Below are 19,222 nucleotides of genomic sequence, written 5' to 3' on the forward strand. Positions count from 1 at the left end.
AATAGTTCCTCCTTTATTAGAATGTGAATCAGTATGTTCAAAGACATAGCCATTTAAAGCAATATCAGTTCTAAGTGTTATGTTACGATTTAAGCGAATTTCAGATATAGCAATGATATTAGGTTTATTATTCATAAGGGAAAGCAGAAGTTTTAGATCATCAAGGTAATATGTCAGGGATGATATATTTACCTTTAAATAGGTTTTTAAATCAATACTAACAGCTTTGTTATACTCTGTTGTATCATAGTATTTACAATTAATATTATCATTGTCAAGTTTATTTTGAAAAAGATTATTTAGGTTAGATGAAGTGTCATAAAATAAATTATGAGTAGAAGTGTTTGCACCATTTATAGTGACCTTAAAATCCTTATCTGTAAGGGAAGAGTATGGTAGAGTGTTATTTAAGCAATTAAAACAGTACCAATAGCCAGTCTCAGTCATCAAAGAGTTGTAGAATTTTTTATCAACATTATTACACCTAATGTGGATCCACTTATTGCAAGAGTCGCACTGTATAGCTTTTTGATTGCATGTTACGGTTTTATAACAAACACCACAAGGAGATTTAACAACCATATTATTCACTTCAGCATTTAGGATAATGAAGATGAGAAAAGGGTACTTGGTTGAACTAAATTTATATTTGTATTTTTATTAGGTTTTTATTTCTATTTTTAATTTTGAGTTTTATATTTTTATTTTTAATTTAAGAGTTATATATTTTATTTACAGAATTTTATATTTTTGTTTATGACTTTTATACTTTGATTTTATACAAGTTTTATTGTACTATTGGTATCAAATTTTAGTCTATATTTTAATTACAGATACTAGTGAACCCTATGCAATACTGTGTGTGAGATTTTGATAAAAAGTGAGAACGTGACAATATTTTAAAAGTAAAGAATGTAACCCTTTTGAATCTTATATATTCAAACAGAAATAATGTATTAAATAACTGTGGTATAAAATATAGTAACTTATAAGAATCAGATAATGATAAATAATTAAATAGATATAATATAAATACTATATAAGCATTATGATACTGTATAAATAATCTTTATATTTAAATAATAAGTCTAAATAATCTAAGATTATAGAGTAAAGTATAACTGTAAGTATATGAGTTTAAAATATAAATAAGATTTATAATGTAACTATACTGCTATAGTATAAATATAAGTGATAAAATAAGATAAATATAAGTGATAAAATAAGATATATATGACAAGATAAAACTTATATATACATTTAAATATATACATACATATCTACACACACATATATATATATACATACATATACATATAAATATATCCATACATAAGTATGCACATATATATAATCATAAAACAAACATGCAATCAAAATATATACATATAATATAGATAATTTATATACTATGGAGTAATATATAGATCAAATTATGGGTATTTTAATAGAAGTAACAAAAGTTAATAATGAACAACTGCAAAAATTTAAAACTGGAGTAATTTTCAATGAACGGTATCTTTGACTAATTGAAGGAAATTATTTGTCGCCACAAGATTCTCTTTAACTGATTGAAAATGACTTGAGAAAAAGGAGAACCACTGTAATGAGTTTGTTGTGAAACAGTTGAATAAGTAAATAAAATTTGAATAAAATAAATAAACAAGGTAAAACTGCTTTACGTCAAAACAATACTTTACGCCAAAGTGCAGAACAGCCAGTCTGATTTGAAACAAAATATTAATGTAACTCTCTTAGCTTTCCGTAATCTCATTTAATAATCTCAGCGAATCAGTTTTAAAATCGAAGTCAAGCATCCAAAGCAATCGCTGCACTATTTAGAATATTAAGGGTAAACAATAAACATAAAATATTAAAAATTTAATTTTTATCATTCTAGTCCGAAATCGAACGGCCTGTCGACCTTTTTTTTCCCGCTTTTTTCAATAGCGGGAAAAATTATTGCGGGAAAATACGATTGCCAATCGTAAAACAAGAAAAAATGTTTCAAAAGAGCACATTGAAACGGTTAAGCATTTAGTTGAAAGGAATGAATCTACAACAAGCATTTCCACTTCTCTTAATTTATCTAAACGCACAGTATTCGTATTCTCATCTCTCCGTTATGCTTAGGGCCGTATTCTATTAGGCCTCATCTCTTCCTTAAGCTTAACGGAGCGTTAGTCAAAAATTTCTTTTAAATTACATTAATAAAAAATTTGTTTAAAATTATAATTTTTTAAACATAAATGTTTTATTTTGGTATAAGTTTTATTTTAACAAATTTATATAAATTTTCGTCATTTCTTTACTTAGAAATATTGTAATGAAATTTCAGACAAAAGCTCCGTTAAGCTTAATGGAGAGATGAGAATACAGCCCCAGTTCAAAATCTTATCGTTAAGTTAAATAGAGGAGATTTCGACAACATGACTGCATTCAAGTTGTTTTCTAATAAAAAACGAGGTAAAAGACCTATAAACGCTCAAATAAAAAATATTATCGAATTATGTGTACAAGTAAACAATCTTTGTACGCAAGAAGCAATGAAAGAAAATCTTTCTGCAGCAGGCTTCAACATGTCTTAGCCTACTATTTCAAGAAAACTCAAACGCTCGGATTTATCAAGAAAGCGTGCTGCGCATGTGCCAGAAGAACGAAACTCAACACGAGTTATAGATGCACGCTATGCATTTGCAAGCGAAATTAACGGAATTTCAAATGAAAAACTTATTTATTTGGATAAAACTGGATTTAACGTGCACACTAACAGCACATACGGTTATTCGCTTAGAGGTGCGCCAGCAATTTTACAGTCGTCTGCAAATTGTGGCAAGAATTTTAGTTTAATTTGTGCTGTTTCAACAATGGGAGAGCTGGCTTATGAAACAAAAACTGGAGGCTGGAATGCAGATTCCTTTTGTACTTTCAATGTTGGCACCAGCGATTAGGAATGCAGATGCGGAAGCGCCGGTGCTTGTTATGGACAATTGTAGATTCCACTGGAGTTTTTCTGTTGGGCAAACACAAGCCTCTCATGGCATAGCTATTAAGTATCTGCCAGCATACACGCCACAGCTTAATCCAATAAAAGAATTTTTTTTCTTTATTAAAGCATACTTACAAACAGTGAGAAAGGCCTCGTAATACGGATAGGGTAATCAGAAAACTTAAAAATATTAGGGATACTACAGAATTTAATTTAGTTCCATTTTACAACCATATGCGTAGTTATATAAATACAGCGCTGGCTCGGCAACCATTTTTTAAATAAATAGCAGTGGCAACAACCTAATTTACATTTTATATATATCTATATAAAAACATAAAAGCTTATTTGTTGTTTATATTATTAAACAGGAGAATATTAAACTTTTCCCAGTGACACTAATGAATTCACTCGTTTGTTTATACACTCAAACCTCTTTTTAATGAGGTCCTTTTTTATGCGATACTTTGTGCGTTTTGTTTTATGCGATTTTTTTTGTGCGATCTCATACAATTTAATTTTTGAACGCGCAATAATTTCTATCTCAACGATTAAAATGTGTAATACGTATGAACATACGTCATTATATAGTTACTGTAATGAACATGCAACCACAAATTGCGTTACATTGTCAGACTACGAAGGATAATTGTTATACATTTTGATAAGTTTTGTATGTATAAAATAAATACGTATGTAAATAAAATATTTAAAAATGCTCGAAAGTGTTTTTTCTAAATCAAATGTTTTTTATGCGGTCCGTATCTAAACGCATAAAAAAATGTTTTTAACATTGTTTCGAAAACTACTTTTTATAGGTACTCCTGAAGTTTTATGTGATTTTTTTTTTATGCGTTTTCTTTTATGCGGTCCCTATCTACCGCACAAAAAAAGGTTTGAGTGTAGTTGTATTGTATTTTATTACGTCATCTGGCTATTTGCCTTACTGATGCCCTCATAAGTTTACAAGGCAACGTAGAATATAAAACGTAAAGTATAAAAAGTAAAAGAAAATCAAATAATAAAATTCTATCGGAACTATTTGAGATAGTTCCGCGTGATAGCGATTATTTTAAAATTTATTGTCATTAATTATTTTTAATTTCATGGCTCAAACTCGTTCGATTATAAAAATTTAAAAAAAAGTTTTGTTTGTTTTGATTAATTATTTATAACCTCTCGTTTCCAAGCAAGCATTTAACTTTATATTCAAACTTTTAAGTAAAAATTTTACACATTCCCGTTTGAACGATTATTTTTGCCATTTTGTTTTAGGAATACCGTTTCGTCTTTCCCGTATTTTTTCTATTTTTTTCTGTTTAACTGGAGTTTGCGGGTGTGTTCTTTTTCGATCGTTCGCTTGCTCTAAAGTAATAGTAGAATTGTTTTTATTTAAGGTTTAAATTGAGTTTGTTACCTCTCCTCTTGGTGTTGTCAAATTTGGTGTTGTCTTTTGTGACGGTGGAGTGAAAAGAAATACGGGTGCTTTGCCACCCGTATTTCTTTTTCTTATCAATAAGACTCTGACCGAGCGTGAAATCAATTGGATTCTCGACTGTAGTTATATTTTTTATTATATGGTTGTTAGTTGGTGGAACACATGCATTTCTTTGTATAAGTTTGCTTTGGCAGTTATTCCAATAAAATTCTTTTCCAGCAAAGTTTTGGTTAATTAACATTCCATTGATTTCGATATTATGTGGTAAATATTTTACCATTGTGTTGAGCTTAACTCTAAATAATCTCCGACCATGCTTGGTAGTTCGGTCAAAGTCGTAAGTTGTATGTTTGATTGAGTAAATTGTATCTGTGTAAGGACCATCTTTATCGGAAAGTTCAGCATCAGTGACTGTAGGATCGCACTTAATTGTTATTAAAAAACCTTGTCCTTATCTTCGCTTGAAACAACGGGTTTCTCGCTTTCATTGATTTCAATCTGCTCCATCGAAAGGTCAGTAGCGTCATTGATTGATTTAAGAACTGTTTCCACTACCATCTCTGTGGTAAGTAATATTTTCAATTTTGCTTCTTCCAATGCTGCTATTTTCTCGCTAAGTTCTTTGGCTTTCTCCGAGATATATTTTGAACTTCTGACTTTTGAATAACTCAAACGGGTTCAGAATTCAACTACACCATCTCGTAACACCTCTACTTGTACTCTTACTAGTTGTAATAATACTCTTACTAGTTGTAACTTACTCTTACTAGTTGTAACAATAGCATAAGACATAATAAAAAAACTAATCACTAACTAACTTCAGGCAATTAGTAAAAGTTTAATTTTTTTCAAAAGTTTGTTTACACTTGTTTTATTATCATTTCACTGCAAGTATATTATTTACAAATATCATCCTTTTTATCTAAAATTCAGAACCACAAAATATTATATTATTAACTTTAAATACATGTAATTATGTTTGCGTAATTTTCCAATACCTTCACGAAGACCGCATTATTACAAATACATTAGTGTTCAGGGGCGGATCTAGGGTACGTCTAATACGTCTTAAGACGTACCCAAAAATATCAAAAATATAAATTATACTATATTCGATTATTAATTGAATTTTAAAAAAGTATATATCTTTTTTACTGAACTGTCAACTCAATAAGATTTAAGCACTACGCTTGCGTTTTACTTTTACATATTGTGAAATAAAAATACCAATGGTTCTTGTTTAAAGCGATTTTTAAAACGTATATAAAAGTATCTTAACCGAAGGTTTAAGAAATTCTTGATAAATAATATTTACCTAAACAGATCAATAGACGTACCCAATTTTATTTTAATATATAATTAAAAATCTTTTTAAATTTTTATTTAGCTTGTTAAAAAAATAATTGAAAATTTTCTTTACTTATAACAATTTTTGGACGTACCTAGTGCCTAACACCCTTAATAAATTTTTGACGAAATCTATTGTTTTGCAATCATCAGGAGGTAAAAATAATAATAGTATTCTATAAGTGATAAAATACATCAATAGACGTACCCAGTATTATTTCATTATATTATTTATCTTTATATTTAATTTAGTTTTCATTATTTATTTTTTAAATATTCTGTTTTTTTATAAAAAAAACACTGTCAGACGTACCAAAACACATACACCCTAATATACATACGAATAATTCAAAATATTCAAAATTTGTTTAATTTTTAATGTTCAAGCATTAATTTGTCTGTCCGAGTATTGATTTAAAATGTCAATCAATCAAGAAATCAAAAACATTATGTTACAAAATGATAAAGCAAAATTGATTTCTTTGAAAGATATGTTAGAAAAAAATATTAGTTCTTGTAAAGATATTATTATTGTCGACTCTTGCAAAGCAGAAAATACTCTTAAAATTTTTGAAATCTATCTTCCAAAAAGTTTTAAAGAAAAACATAATGGCAATTTTGTTGTTTTAAGGTAAAGATGTTTGTTCAGGTTCCATAATTTTCTAAATAACTATTTGGTTAATTGTAATGTTATATTGACTGCTAGCTAGTTAAAAATATTTATAAATTTTTCATATAAATACATTAATTATTATATTTTATGTATATCTCAGGTCTCAATCAACTGAAAACTGTCTGTACAGTTCTATCTCCTTGTGTCTAACTGGAAATAACTGTATGGCTAATGATTTAAGATTACAGACCTCAATTGAATTTTTCTTAAATGCCGAATTTTATTCTAATCATCCAACTTTTCATAATGCTTTTGTTAATAATACTAGCTCTTTTCTATGCTTTGATAACATTCTTCCTTTATCACTAAATTCTTTGGATTCGGGAAAAAAAAGTATAGATTTAGTTCAAGAAGAAGCTATTAATAATTGTAACAATGAAAACTGGTCTTCTTTCCTTTGTATTCTAGCATTATCAAGTGTTTGCAATAAGAAAATAGAATGTTTATATCCAGATTTTGGTCTACATAAGTTTAAAACTTTATTCAGCTCTACTATTGTACCTCGTATAACCTCTTTAAACAATATTGAGTCTTTTTATCTCCTTTTTTGTTATGAAGGTGTTTTATATGATTTTTCTGCTCCTTTCCAACACAACCATTATACCCCTGTGATAATAAAAGAAAACTTAAAACGAAAAATTTCAAATGAAAGCACCAAAATGTCGCAGACTAAAATAAAATTTTATTTCGAGGCCAAACATCAAGATAGTAATCTTTTATTGGATAATATAAAAAGGAAACCAATGGAAGTCTCTACTCAACCACCATTATCATTATCAAAATTTAGTAAAATTACATGTTGTGAATCATTTTCTTTACCGTCCAATAATTATGATATTGGTTATTTGGTTTCTAACTATACTAGTTATTCAAATGTTGCAAAAACCTTAAGTAATTCTGAACTTCAACATTTAGTTAAATCTGTTTTTGTACCTTGTAAAACATATTCTTTTCCTAAAAATCTGAATGGGCGAAGTTTTCAATTTATGTGGATGGAAAAATTTCCATGGCTCACATATTCAATAATTTGATGGAGCCTTCAGTTTGCCATGTGTACTTTTTGGGTGCAATTTTCCATCTGAATGTAGTTTAGTCGAAAGATTATTTAGTAAGCCTTTTGATCGCTGGAATGAAGCTTCTCGTTACTTTCAGATACATGCATTTGGCAAAACCAATGATAGGTCTGTCTGCAGAAATAAAAGCTTACATGTAAAAACTGCTGAAGTTTTATTTTCAATGTCGTCCATTTGGTCTTGTAAAACAGAATCAATAGATATTACATCTCAAAAAATAGTTCACTCACAGATTTCTAAAAACCGACAGTTATTACAACCTATTATTGAAACAATTATTCTCTGTGGACGTCTTGGTCTTTCTTTACGAGGCCATAGAGATGATTCGGAGTTTCATCCTGAAAATGGTGAGTTTTCTAATCATACTGTAGGTAATTTTATTGAATTGTTACATTTTCGTGTTAAAGCTGGTGATAAAGTTCTTGAAGATCATCTTAAATATCATCAACGAAATGCATCTTATATATCTAAGACATCACAAAATCAGTTAGTAAGGTGTTGTGGAGAAGTTATTACTGACACAATAATAGCAGAAATTCTAAATATTTTTCTATTATTGCTGATGAAGCTTCTGACAGTTCAATAAAGAACAGCTATCATTAGTTATACGATTTGTTGATTCAAAGTTTAATATAAGAGAAGAATTTATCAGTTTTTTACATTGCACAAATGGTGTTACTGGTGAAGGATTATTTGATATTTTGTTAAAAAGTATTTCAGATTTTTCTTTAGATATCATGAATTGCCAAGAACAGTCATATGATGGTGCTGGAGCAATGGCTGGTCATACCAAAGGATTGTCCTCTCGCATTTTAAATCTAAATGAAAAAGCTTCATTTGTTCATTGCTATAGCCATAGGCTAAATTTAGCTATTTGTGCCTCGTGCAACATACAATATGTTAAGAATCTTCTGACACATGTTAAAGAAGTATCATATTTTTTTAATCTTTCACCTACGAGACAACAAAAGTTAGAGGAGCATATCGAAAGTACTGTTCCATCGGCTGTTAAAAAAAAGTTAAAAGATGTTTGCAGGACACGTTGGGTGGAAAAAGTAAATGGATTAGACACTTTTCAAGAACTTTTTATTCCTTTGGTCTCTTGTCTTGAAGAGATGTCTTTAAATGTCAGTAAGAGTTTTAATCACTCAACATCTTCAAGTGCATCGTCTCTTCTGAAACTAATTACAGGTTTTGATTTTATTGTTGCTATGTGCATAACAAGAAATGTGTTTGACTTAACTCTTCCCATAACGCGAATGTTGCAGTCAAAGAGTAATGATATTTATGATGGTTTAAATCTTATTCAGGCGTTGAAAGATGTTGTATCTTCACTTAGAAATGTAGTTGATCAGCACCATCAAATGTGTTATGAACAGGCTTTAAAAATTGCACAAAATATTAATGTAGCCGAAACAAAGCCAAGAACTTCCTTTATTTCCAAAAACAGAGATAATACACGTTCTGAATCTATTTCGGATTATTTTAAGTTTGTTATCACGATTCCTTTGTTAGACCATCTCAGTGTTGAACTAGACACAAGGTTTGATGATACTACCTTAAAATGTTATAAAGCACTTGTGCTAGTTCCTAGAAAAATGATTTCAGTAGTGCAATGTTCTCGTGACACCAGTTGGAAAGACTCCATCATATTTAACCAGAAGGCTTCCCATAAATCAAGCTGGTGAGCTTGATTTATGGGAAGCCTTCTGGTTAAATTTTAAAGGAGATATCCCTTCTAATATTTCTGAGACTTTAAAAGCGATAAATTTTCCTGGTTTTGAAAACATAAAAGTTTGTCTAAAGTTACTTGCTACCTTTCCATTAACTTTATGTGAGTGTGAGCGGTCATTTTCTTCGCTTCGGCGCCTAAAAAATTACATGCGAAGCACCATGGTTCAGGACCGCCTAAATGGTTTAGCATTAATGAATATTCATACAGAGATAGTTATAGATATAAAAAAAGTCATTGATAAGTTTGCTACTATTAATCGTAGATTAACTTTTAAATAAAATTGAAATAAATATAAAATATATTTAAAAAAAATTTAAAAATATAAAGTTTAAAAAAATACAAATTACTAAAAATAAAAACAGAACAAAAAAAGTCATCTTTATTTGCGACTGGTAAAAAAAACCCGGCTATTTTCATAGCCACAAATCTTTTTAAAACATTATTTGGCATAAAGAAATTATTGGCATACATCGCGTTACATACGTTGGTTTCAGATATATCGTTGTTGCTGTTATCATTCTTTGTAAATGCTATGTTATAATAATTATAGTGTAAACGTTTTTATTTTTTGAAGTTTTATGTATTATACAAGTTTAAATAGAATAAAGATTTTAAAACTTACTTTTGCTATGCAAAATGTAAAACTAAGATTGCGGCATCTAATTTCTTTATATAAAATTCAATATTTATTATTATAATAAGTAATTATTTTGTTATATTTATATTTTTTATGTTTGTTACAATATAAACATAATATATAATTATTTACGATAAAAATATAAGATGTGTAAAATGTGTAAGATTATAATTTAAAAATGGAATGTGAAAATATTAAGCTAATTTGTGAGTATAAATAAATAATCAATATAATGTCAATATAAATAAATTTCTAAATTTTATGTAAATATACGATTTTACTATGGTAAGATGTCCTAGTAATATCCTTGCGTTTTTTTTTTATAAATACAGAGTTGTCACTAGGAAGAGCGGTGTCTAACCCCCCACCCCCTACAAAAACTTTATTGAAAAATTAGTCGGCAAATTTAGACTTGTATTAGGCAAGTTTTCAACTATAGTCAGCAAATGTCAGTAAACGATGACTTTTTTTTTTTTAGAAGTAACTCGGCAAAAACATACGTTATTTCCTCCCCCCCCCCTCCTCCTCCTTGAAGATCTTTTCGGAATGGCCCTTTTGTATATATATGGTGTATTAATCCTTCCCCTCCAACTCCGGAATTGTGTGTAGGGGGGGGGGGAGAAAAATTGCTCGTGGAAAAATCAGATGTACCCAAAAAATTTCCTGGATCCGCCCCTGGTGTTAATATTAAGATTTCACACATAAAGTTATATTAGAGGTTTTATTAGTAGTTGAACGCGCATATAAGAATAAATAAACACGCAAATAAGAATGAATAAATGCGCATATAAGAATGAATAAACGCGCATATAAAAATGAATAACCCTGTAACAAAAGGGTTTAAGTAATAAAGGTTGGTATCGCCCTTGATACCAACCTTTATTACTTAATAAGTAAGGGGTTGTTCATAAATTACGTAACACACTTTTTGACATTTTTGACCCCCTCCCCTCTCCCCCTTCGTAACGCATCCGTTACACTTTATTGACCCCCTCCCCTAAAATTACGCAACAATTTTGTACCTCCCCCTCCTAAATTTTTTTGTCTTTTAGGGGGGGGGGGGGGGAAAGGGGGAATGTGTGCAAAATTTTACAAAATACAAAACCATTTTGAATATAATAATGTCTATAATTTTCAAAGTTTTTTTGAGTTAATAAGTACTTTTCAGTCTGTTTGATTTTTTTTTTCACCCCAATAGTTCCGTGTAAAATTGTATAAATTATCATCGCTAGGTAGTTCAACAAAAAAATCAAACTCATTTTTTTTTTAAATGACATATATCATTGGAAACAGCAGAATGAACGATTTCCAAAACTGCAATCCTTTTTTCTCTAACTAAATTTGCTAAAAAGTTATCAATTTTTAAAGGTGAAAAATTTTGTGCTTCAAATTCTTTCAAAAATTGTGACCACGAATGTAACATTTTGAGAGAATTATCAGTGTTACTTAATTATTTATATAGATATTGACCACAAATTTTCAGGGTTGCTTGCTGCATTAATATATTACAAAAAAAGTAAAAAAAAACAATGGCAGATTTACCCGGGAGCGTTTGGGCCACACGCCCCTGGGGGTGGTTTTTTTTTTTTTTTTTTTTTTTTGAGTTTTTAAACTGTAAACGTTAAAGTTCGAATGTACAATAAAAACAAAATAAAAAACATTCACCATTCCAATAATAGCTTTAAAAACGTTATAAGGGATAGAAAATTCATAATTGGAAACTTCATTGTTTTTTCAATAGGTAAAAAAAAGGGTTACATGAAGACTTTATATAATATATTATAATAAAAACCTCATCTAACTTTATTATAGCAATAAAAAAAACAATGTACATGAAAATATTGTTTGTAAAGATGAAAAAAAACTTATTTTAAAGAAATGGATTGCAATTACTAATGTAGAAAACCATAAAAAATTTAAGATATTGTATCTATTGGAAGCTAATGTCTCCCAAAGCAATGTCAGCAAGAAATTCACTTATTAAAAATATTTTTCTTTCATTGTTCAAATATTCAACATTGATAAAGTTGTTGTTCTTTTTTGATGAAAAGGAATGAATACTTCCCATAAAAATAACATCTTTCCCCTCTACATCCCAAATATGATTTATGCTTCTTTGTAGCAAACCAGGATCTCTGTTCAATATCTGCCTGATAATGTCTCTTGTTTCATCAGAAAAACTGGCAAATGTTTTTGGTTCCACATTTTTGTCTAAATCTAATTTTATTGCTCTTTCTATTTTTCTCCTCTCCGTTTTGTCCCGTTTTTGAGCAGTTTCTACTTGACGTAACTTGGCAGCAGCATCAATTTCAGACTTCCTAACAAGCAACAGCTTTCTGTTTGCTACTGCTTGTTTAATGGCAAAAGTAATGATATCTTTTTGTTTAGACAGATTCAACTGCATCAACCAATTAAAGGTCTTATTGATTTTGCATTTTACTTTACCATCTAGAAATCCAGTGGTAGCATTATGAGCTCTCTTACTCAGTGCATCAAACATACCCAGAGCTCTTTCGCTGTGCATATTATGCACTGGTGCTTCTAGTGTACTGTTAATTACATCTCTACTGGGGTTGGATAGGGCACCAGAGAGATATGGCGCTAGTTGCCTCTTTAAAACTATAATAAATCCTTCGGCAAGAGACTTGGCAATTTCTTTAAAATAATTATCAGACTCTGCAGTTCTAAGTAAAACAAGTACAGTATCTGTTTGTACCAGCTCACAACTGAAACAATACACAGGCAATGAAAGCAGGAGTAATGGGTCGTTCTTTATTTCTGTAAGCCAACAAAGACATGATTTAAATAATGGAACCTGTTAAATAAAAACAAGTTAACTTATTAGATTTTTTTTTATTCAGTACATGCATTTAAAATTTTTGCATCAAGTAAAATTAATTGAAATATGTTTTTTTACTGTGGATATCAACCAAAATTAAATCTGTATTATCAACCTGTGTTAAATGTAAATTATTTTATATGTACCATTTCTAAATGACTTCTGTTCTCTTTGTTTTCATAAAATTGTGTCATCCATGGACCTGTCAAACATTTGCCATACAGTCCTGTGAAAAAAAGATAAAAATGTATTTGTTAAAAAAAAGATATCTTGACAATGCTTATACAATAATTAAGAATGATTAAACTTATATAATGGATAGTTATTAGATAAAAAGACATGCAAACCTACCTAAAACTCTTAATTGAGTCATAATTTTTGGATTGTTAAAATCACCCAGGAGAGCAAGTCTCAATGCAGCTGCTCTACAGTATTTTTTGAGATATGTGATGAGACTGTTATTCAGCTGGTAAACAGTGCCTGCCATATGGAATAGAATATGCAGCCGATTCCCTACATACCGAACAATAACTCCAGGTTTCAGACCATTGCTGATTAAGTATGTCTTAAAACCAGCTGGGTCACAAGATTTCATTTTGTATCTAAATTTCAAAAAGAATACCTTTTATTTATATATATATCCGTAATTATTATATAACCATGTTTATTACTAATTCCTAAAACTAAAAATATATGGATATAAAAAAAGTTACTTTAATTTAGACACAGCATTAAGCATATTTGCAGCATGACACTCATTCCCATACACCTGGCTTGTAACATTGTAGCTTGTGTCAAGTTTGCGTAGAATTTTTCGAGCTTCGGTTGCCAGACCATCTAAAGGATGAACATTGCAGTTGAGTTCAGTTAGTGGCTTGCAAAACATGTCACTCAGTTGTTGATTGATACAGTGATTTACTTTTGCTCTGTCTGTAAGAGTAGACTCAAAGGTGTTGCGAAATTTGTTAAGTATAATATGCTGTTGTATACCTGTAAATTTTGAATAAGTTGATGCAATGCCCTGAAAAGAATTTACTAGCTGCACCATATAGTCCCCTGATTTGCCACCTGCTAATTCAGAAATTTGTATTGTTAGCTGTCGTCCAGAAGTAGCTATGTGACATTCGTTGACATGAACCCCAGCTTTAGTTGTCGCATCCCAAGAGAGTGTTGCTACAGCAGATGTAGAGTAATAGAGGTGTTCTGCCACTTGTATATCTGAGATAACACCTAATTCATATGCCATCTGTGCAGTCTGTGTTGGTCGGGAACATACAAAACACGTGAACCAGTCAGCTCTTCGACAACAAAACGAATAACTTGCCCAGCATTTTTTATCGGTACTTGGTTTAGAAGGCACATATAGATGCACTTACGGATATGTGTTGTATATCTGACTTGCTTTTTATGTTATCTTTTGTTATATGACTTTGTAGTAAAAATGTGTTTTGGTGAGTTGTTCTGTGGGCGGTCCAATTGACTTTTGAGATCATCCAATGCCAAGCCCCGATTGACAATGTCTTTGAGTTCTTCTTTTTTTTCTTTCAGCTTTTGTGTTAGCTTGACTATGTGTTTATCAGCTCTTTTACTTTTTCTCTTTGCATTCAAAATAGTCCTCTTAAAATTTTTTAATGTCAACTTTTCAAGACGTGCATTTAATAAAGAATTTTCTAGCTTCAACTTCCTCTTCTCTTGTCTGAGCTTGTCGATACATATTTTTTTCCTTTTAAGGTCTTGGGTTAAACGTTTTATGCGTACATTATCTGAACTTAGCAAACTTTTTGCCTTCAAGTATTTGATCTGTTTTCCCATTGTTTCTTTTTGCAGTACTAAGGATTTTCTTAAATTAGGACATTTCGAACAGTCTGTTTTCAATTTCTTTGCATTCTCCATGTTAACTGTCACCACATTTCCAGTTTGCAATACTTCCTCTACTTCCATTGGCATAACTATTTGGGTTTTCATTTTGGGGACTTTAAATGGTGATTCCAATAGGTCTGATAATTTGCACCATAGTTTATTGAGCCTCTTTTTGAAATATTTAATTTCTAAAAAAATTCCCTTTAAGGCTATTGTAACAGCTCCAATATTACATTCATACCCATGTGAAGACAATATTTCATGCAGTCTCACACTAGCTTTTGTTATCTTTTTTTTCTCTAACAAGTATATGTAGATTGCAAAACCATTTCTGAAAACTGTGCTGGCATTACTATCCACTTTAAAGGAGTCAACATAAGCATTGAAATCGGAAGCAGTTTTTTTTGTAGAGACTGACATGATTGCAAAGTTAAAAGTAATTGAAAATATGTTGACTGGCATATGATTATAATTTATGATATGGACAAGTGTCAGGTGACTTACAATTTATTATGAAATGGGCAGTATATTACGTATTTATTTAGTTTAATAGTTGATGAGGATACATATTTATTAAATTTTAATACTAGATGGGGAAAGATTAGAAACCAAGTGATTTTAAACAATAAATTTTATTGTTTAAAATCACTTGGTTTGACGAAACATTGTTTTTATAATAAAAACAATGTTTTATCACGCCCCCGGTTTTGGCGAAAAATAAATAAAACTTTTCAGAATATAGTAGCTTCACAGAGGTGTACTCTAAAATTGGCCGGCAATGAAACATTTTATAATATTATACATTTTCAGAAAGGTAATATAATAAGCTAGAAGTAGGTATAATAATATTTGAGTTTACTAATCTACAAAAAAAATTCTCTAAAGATTTAACTCACCTTATTTCATTGAAGAGATGTAACTTTAGAAAGGATTGTGTTAAAATTAAAACGAAAAGATCACTGTAATCAGCAGGAATCCTACTTTAAAAAGGCGTCATTTTTATTGGCAGTTTCCTTTGTAAATAACTAGAAAAAAGCATCTACCGACAGGTACTAAAAAATTCTGCCTCAGTTTGTAGAACTAAAATCAAAGCAATTTTTGTGACCTTGTTTTCCGCCGCAAACGGACGTTTGTTGAACTACCTATCATCGCTATCCTAACCATGATACCAATTTTTAAAACCTATTCTTCCGATATATAATACATGCAAATTATTATATATATAATGTATAATACATAATAATACATTATAATATATTAAACATGCAAAAATATTTATTTATAAATATAATTTTCTTACAACTTGCATCGTTAGCAAGGCTGAATGGATTCGACTAAGTAAGATTTAGGTGCAGTTGGTTTTACAATCAGCATGTAGATACATCAGCTGAAGGTTTTGGTTTGGTCAGATACTCTTTTAATTAAAAGAAAGTCTTTTCTAGATTTAAATTAAGAAAAAAAAAATGTTGCATCACAAAATCGAACCCCCCCCCCCCCCCCGCATCCCCTCGTAACAAATTATCACAAAATGGCTAACCCCCTCCCTTCTCCCGAAAGCGTGACGTAATTTGTGGACAACTTTTAATGTTAGTGTGTTCTGAGCAATTACTTTATCAAATTTTATTTTTTAATCTATTTCAAATAAAATTTACAATTTCTATATCACTGTACCCCCCCCCTGTCTTCCCAATTTTTTTTTTATTTTTTTTTTTATTTAGGTTCCCCTAAGAAGTCTTTGCAGACTTATCGCAGAGCACCGTGGATGAGCATTTAATTAGAAGTTCACGCGTCCTTCCTAACCGATGTCGCAAAACTTGCCCGAAAGTGGGGTTTGAACCACGTTATAATATATTATAATCAGAGAGTTAACTAGCCTAATGGCACCGCGTATAACGCGGAATTCCCAATTTTTTTAAATTTCCCAAAGTTCAAAAAATTATTAAAATAACAACCTTTAATCCTGTTATTAACAGACTTAGATTTTAAGTGTTACGCAAGAAATGTAGAAATACTTAGTAAATGAAGAAAATAATTTAGTTGAACGAAAACAATTACTTTCTTTACTAAAGAAAAAGCGAAGGAAGTCATTCAATTCAAAGTCATTCAAAAAGCGCGGCAATTTCTTCAAAAATAAAATAAAAACTGTATTTTTTAATTGACGACGTCAGTTGTTCTTTGGATTTTTTATTTCGCTTGTTACTTTGTTTTTTTATTCGTGTTTTTATTTTAGACTTTTTATTTACAATACAAAAATTTTAAACTAACGAATGCTGTTTATCTTTAGTTAAGAATATAACAAAGATTTTAGCACAGTAATTATTCAAAAAATGACTTTGGTGGATGTAAATGTCATTTCAAAATTTCATTAAATAAAAGAATAAAAAGTTTTTATTAAGGTAATTAAAAATTCTGTTAGTAAATTAAATTTGCTGGTAAAGCATTTTAGTGTAAGCATTTTATTATTAATTAAGTTAAATCATTTGTGTTTGTAAATGTTATAAATTATTTGCGTAAAACAAAAAAAATATACTAGATTACATAAGTTTTCACAATTTTTTTTTAAATTTACAAATCAAAAATTTTAATAAACATAAAGTTTAATTTACTAAAACAAAATTAACAAATACAAAAATCAATTTTTTTTTTAAATTTACACATTTTACTCAAAGTTACAACTTAGAGAAATTTGTCGCTATGATTTACTTGCGAATCTCCCCCGGCCGTAGTTGTTTATTGAATTTAATTGTAAAATACAGTGAAAGTTTTTCTTACAAACAATTTATTTGACCAAAAAATTTACTCATAAAATATAGACGTTTTATTTGACTAAAGTAACGAAACCTTTTTTAACAACGCAAATTTTTTTAACTTTTTATCCATTCTATTCGAACAAATTTCCATTCTATTGAAAAACGTTTCGCTTCAAAGACCTTGATATTCTTGAAATCTTTGACGTTCTATTAGTAATTTCGATTTAAGTCAATAAAATAAAAGCGACAACAAAAATGCCTTCAAATAATGGAAAATACTATTTTAAAAAAAATATAACAAAATTCAATCAAAAAATATTGTAACGTTATTTGAGAAACATAAAGAAACAACAAGTGTGCAAACTATAGTCAACAATAGAAATCAGTAGTAAGCAAAAGTCCTCATCAGCCTGCATCTATTGTTAGCGAACGTCCTCATCAGTCTACATCATCAGTAAGTGAAAGTCCTCATCAGTCTAAATCAGTAGTAAACGAAAGTCCTCTTCAGCCTACATCAGCAGTAAGTGAAAGTCCTCATCAGTCTACGTCATCAGTAAGTGAAAGTCCTCATCAGTCTAAATCAGTAGTAAATGAAAGTCCTCTTCAGCCTACATCAGCAGCAAGTGAAAGTCCTCATCAGTAAGTGAAAGTCCTCATCAGTCTAAATCAGTAGTAAATGAAAGTCCTCTTCAGCCTACATCAGCAGTAAGTGAAAGTCCTCATCAGTCTACATCATCAGTGAGTGAAAGTCCACACCAGTCTAAATCAGTAGTAAATGAAAGTCCTCTTCAGCCTACATCAGCAATAAGTAAAAGTCCTCATCAGTCTACATTAGCTGAAAGCGAAAACGATGTATACGCAGTTCCTTTAACTTCAGTTCTTGGAAAAAGAAAAAAAAACAAAGTCACACCAGCACAAATACCAATCAAAAATGTAGATGACCTACGAAATAAAACAACAGAAAAGTATGAGATGTTTTTTCCCGATTTTTTTTATTCGTCATCAAACAAGGTTGGTTTTGTAAAGTTTGCATATCGTTTGCCCCTGGAAAAAAAATTAATCGTGCATTTATTGAAAACCCTGGCAAATTTGCAGATCACCCCTCGGAGCGTGCAAAAGATCACTTAAATACACATAGGCATACTATAGCTTTAAAAAATAAACAAGCTTTTGATGAAATATCTAAGCAAGACTCGAGTATCTGGAAAATGCTGCGTGAAAATACTCTTGCAAAAGAAACATTAAAAACAAGTAACTCTCGCTTCGTTATTAAAACCTTCTTTAGAGTCACGCATTTGTTAATCAGGAAAAACTGGGCACATACTCATAATTTTTCAGACATTTTTGAACTTATTGCTGCGTGTGGTTGTAAGGAAGTTAAGGCGCACGTTTTGTCTGGCCCAGCAAACGCAACATATATGTCTCCAAAATATATTGCAAAGTATATAAACATTATCTTTGATTTTGTCAAAAATCCTTTACTCCAGTCACTTAGAAGAGGTGGGAGTTTTTTTTTTTATTCGGATGAAACTTCTGACATTACTTCGATTGAACAGTTAACTATACATGCCACTTTCGAACACAACGGCATCGCTAAAGAACATTTTATAGGGATAGTTCCTTTAAGTAAGCTCACCGGTTCTAGTCTATCAGCTCCAAATGTTTTTGATGTTATTCAAAATTTTTTTAGAGCTAACAATATCTCATTTAAAAATGCTCGCTTTGCTTGTATGGACACAACAAGCGTCAATTCTGGTGTAAAAGGAGGTTTAAAAACTTACATTGAAGATGCTGTGCCACTGTGTGTTTGGATTGGTTGTACAAGTTACAAACTTGCGTTATGTTTTAAACATATTTTGAAAGACTTTCCTACTATTATGG

At 30.1% G+C, this 19,222-nt stretch overlaps 2 protein-coding genes across 2 annotated transcripts in view; both read right to left on the reverse strand.

The window, feature by feature from the left end:
- The window catches only part of LOC100204167 (uncharacterized), a 41,273-nt gene extending 39,352 nt beyond the window's left edge, over positions 1-1,921 (reverse strand). Inside the window, exon 1 of the mRNA XM_065801110.1 lies at positions 1,683-1,921. The gene's annotated coding sequence lies outside the window, so the exon portion shown is untranslated. The remainder of the gene's footprint in view (positions 1-1,682) is intronic.
- Positions 1,922-12,846: 10,925 nt separating this feature from the next.
- LOC136082111 (uncharacterized) lies at positions 12,847-15,658 on the reverse strand. Its single transcript, XM_065800677.1, has 2 exons — positions 13,083-15,658; positions 12,847-12,957 (listed from the first exon to the last, which is right to left on the reverse strand). Exon 1 carries the CDS (start codon positions 13,975-13,977, stop codon positions 13,441-13,443), a length of 537 nt encoding a protein of 178 aa, XP_065656749.1. The 5' UTR covers positions 13,978-15,658; the 3' UTR covers positions 12,847-12,957; positions 13,083-13,440.
- Positions 15,659-19,222: the final 3,564 nt, after the last annotated feature.

This window comes from Hydra vulgaris, chromosome 07 (assembly GCF_038396675.1).
Source record: "Hydra vulgaris chromosome 07, alternate assembly HydraT2T_AEP".
NCBI lineage: Eukaryota > Metazoa > Cnidaria > Hydrozoa > Anthoathecata > Hydridae > Hydra > Hydra vulgaris.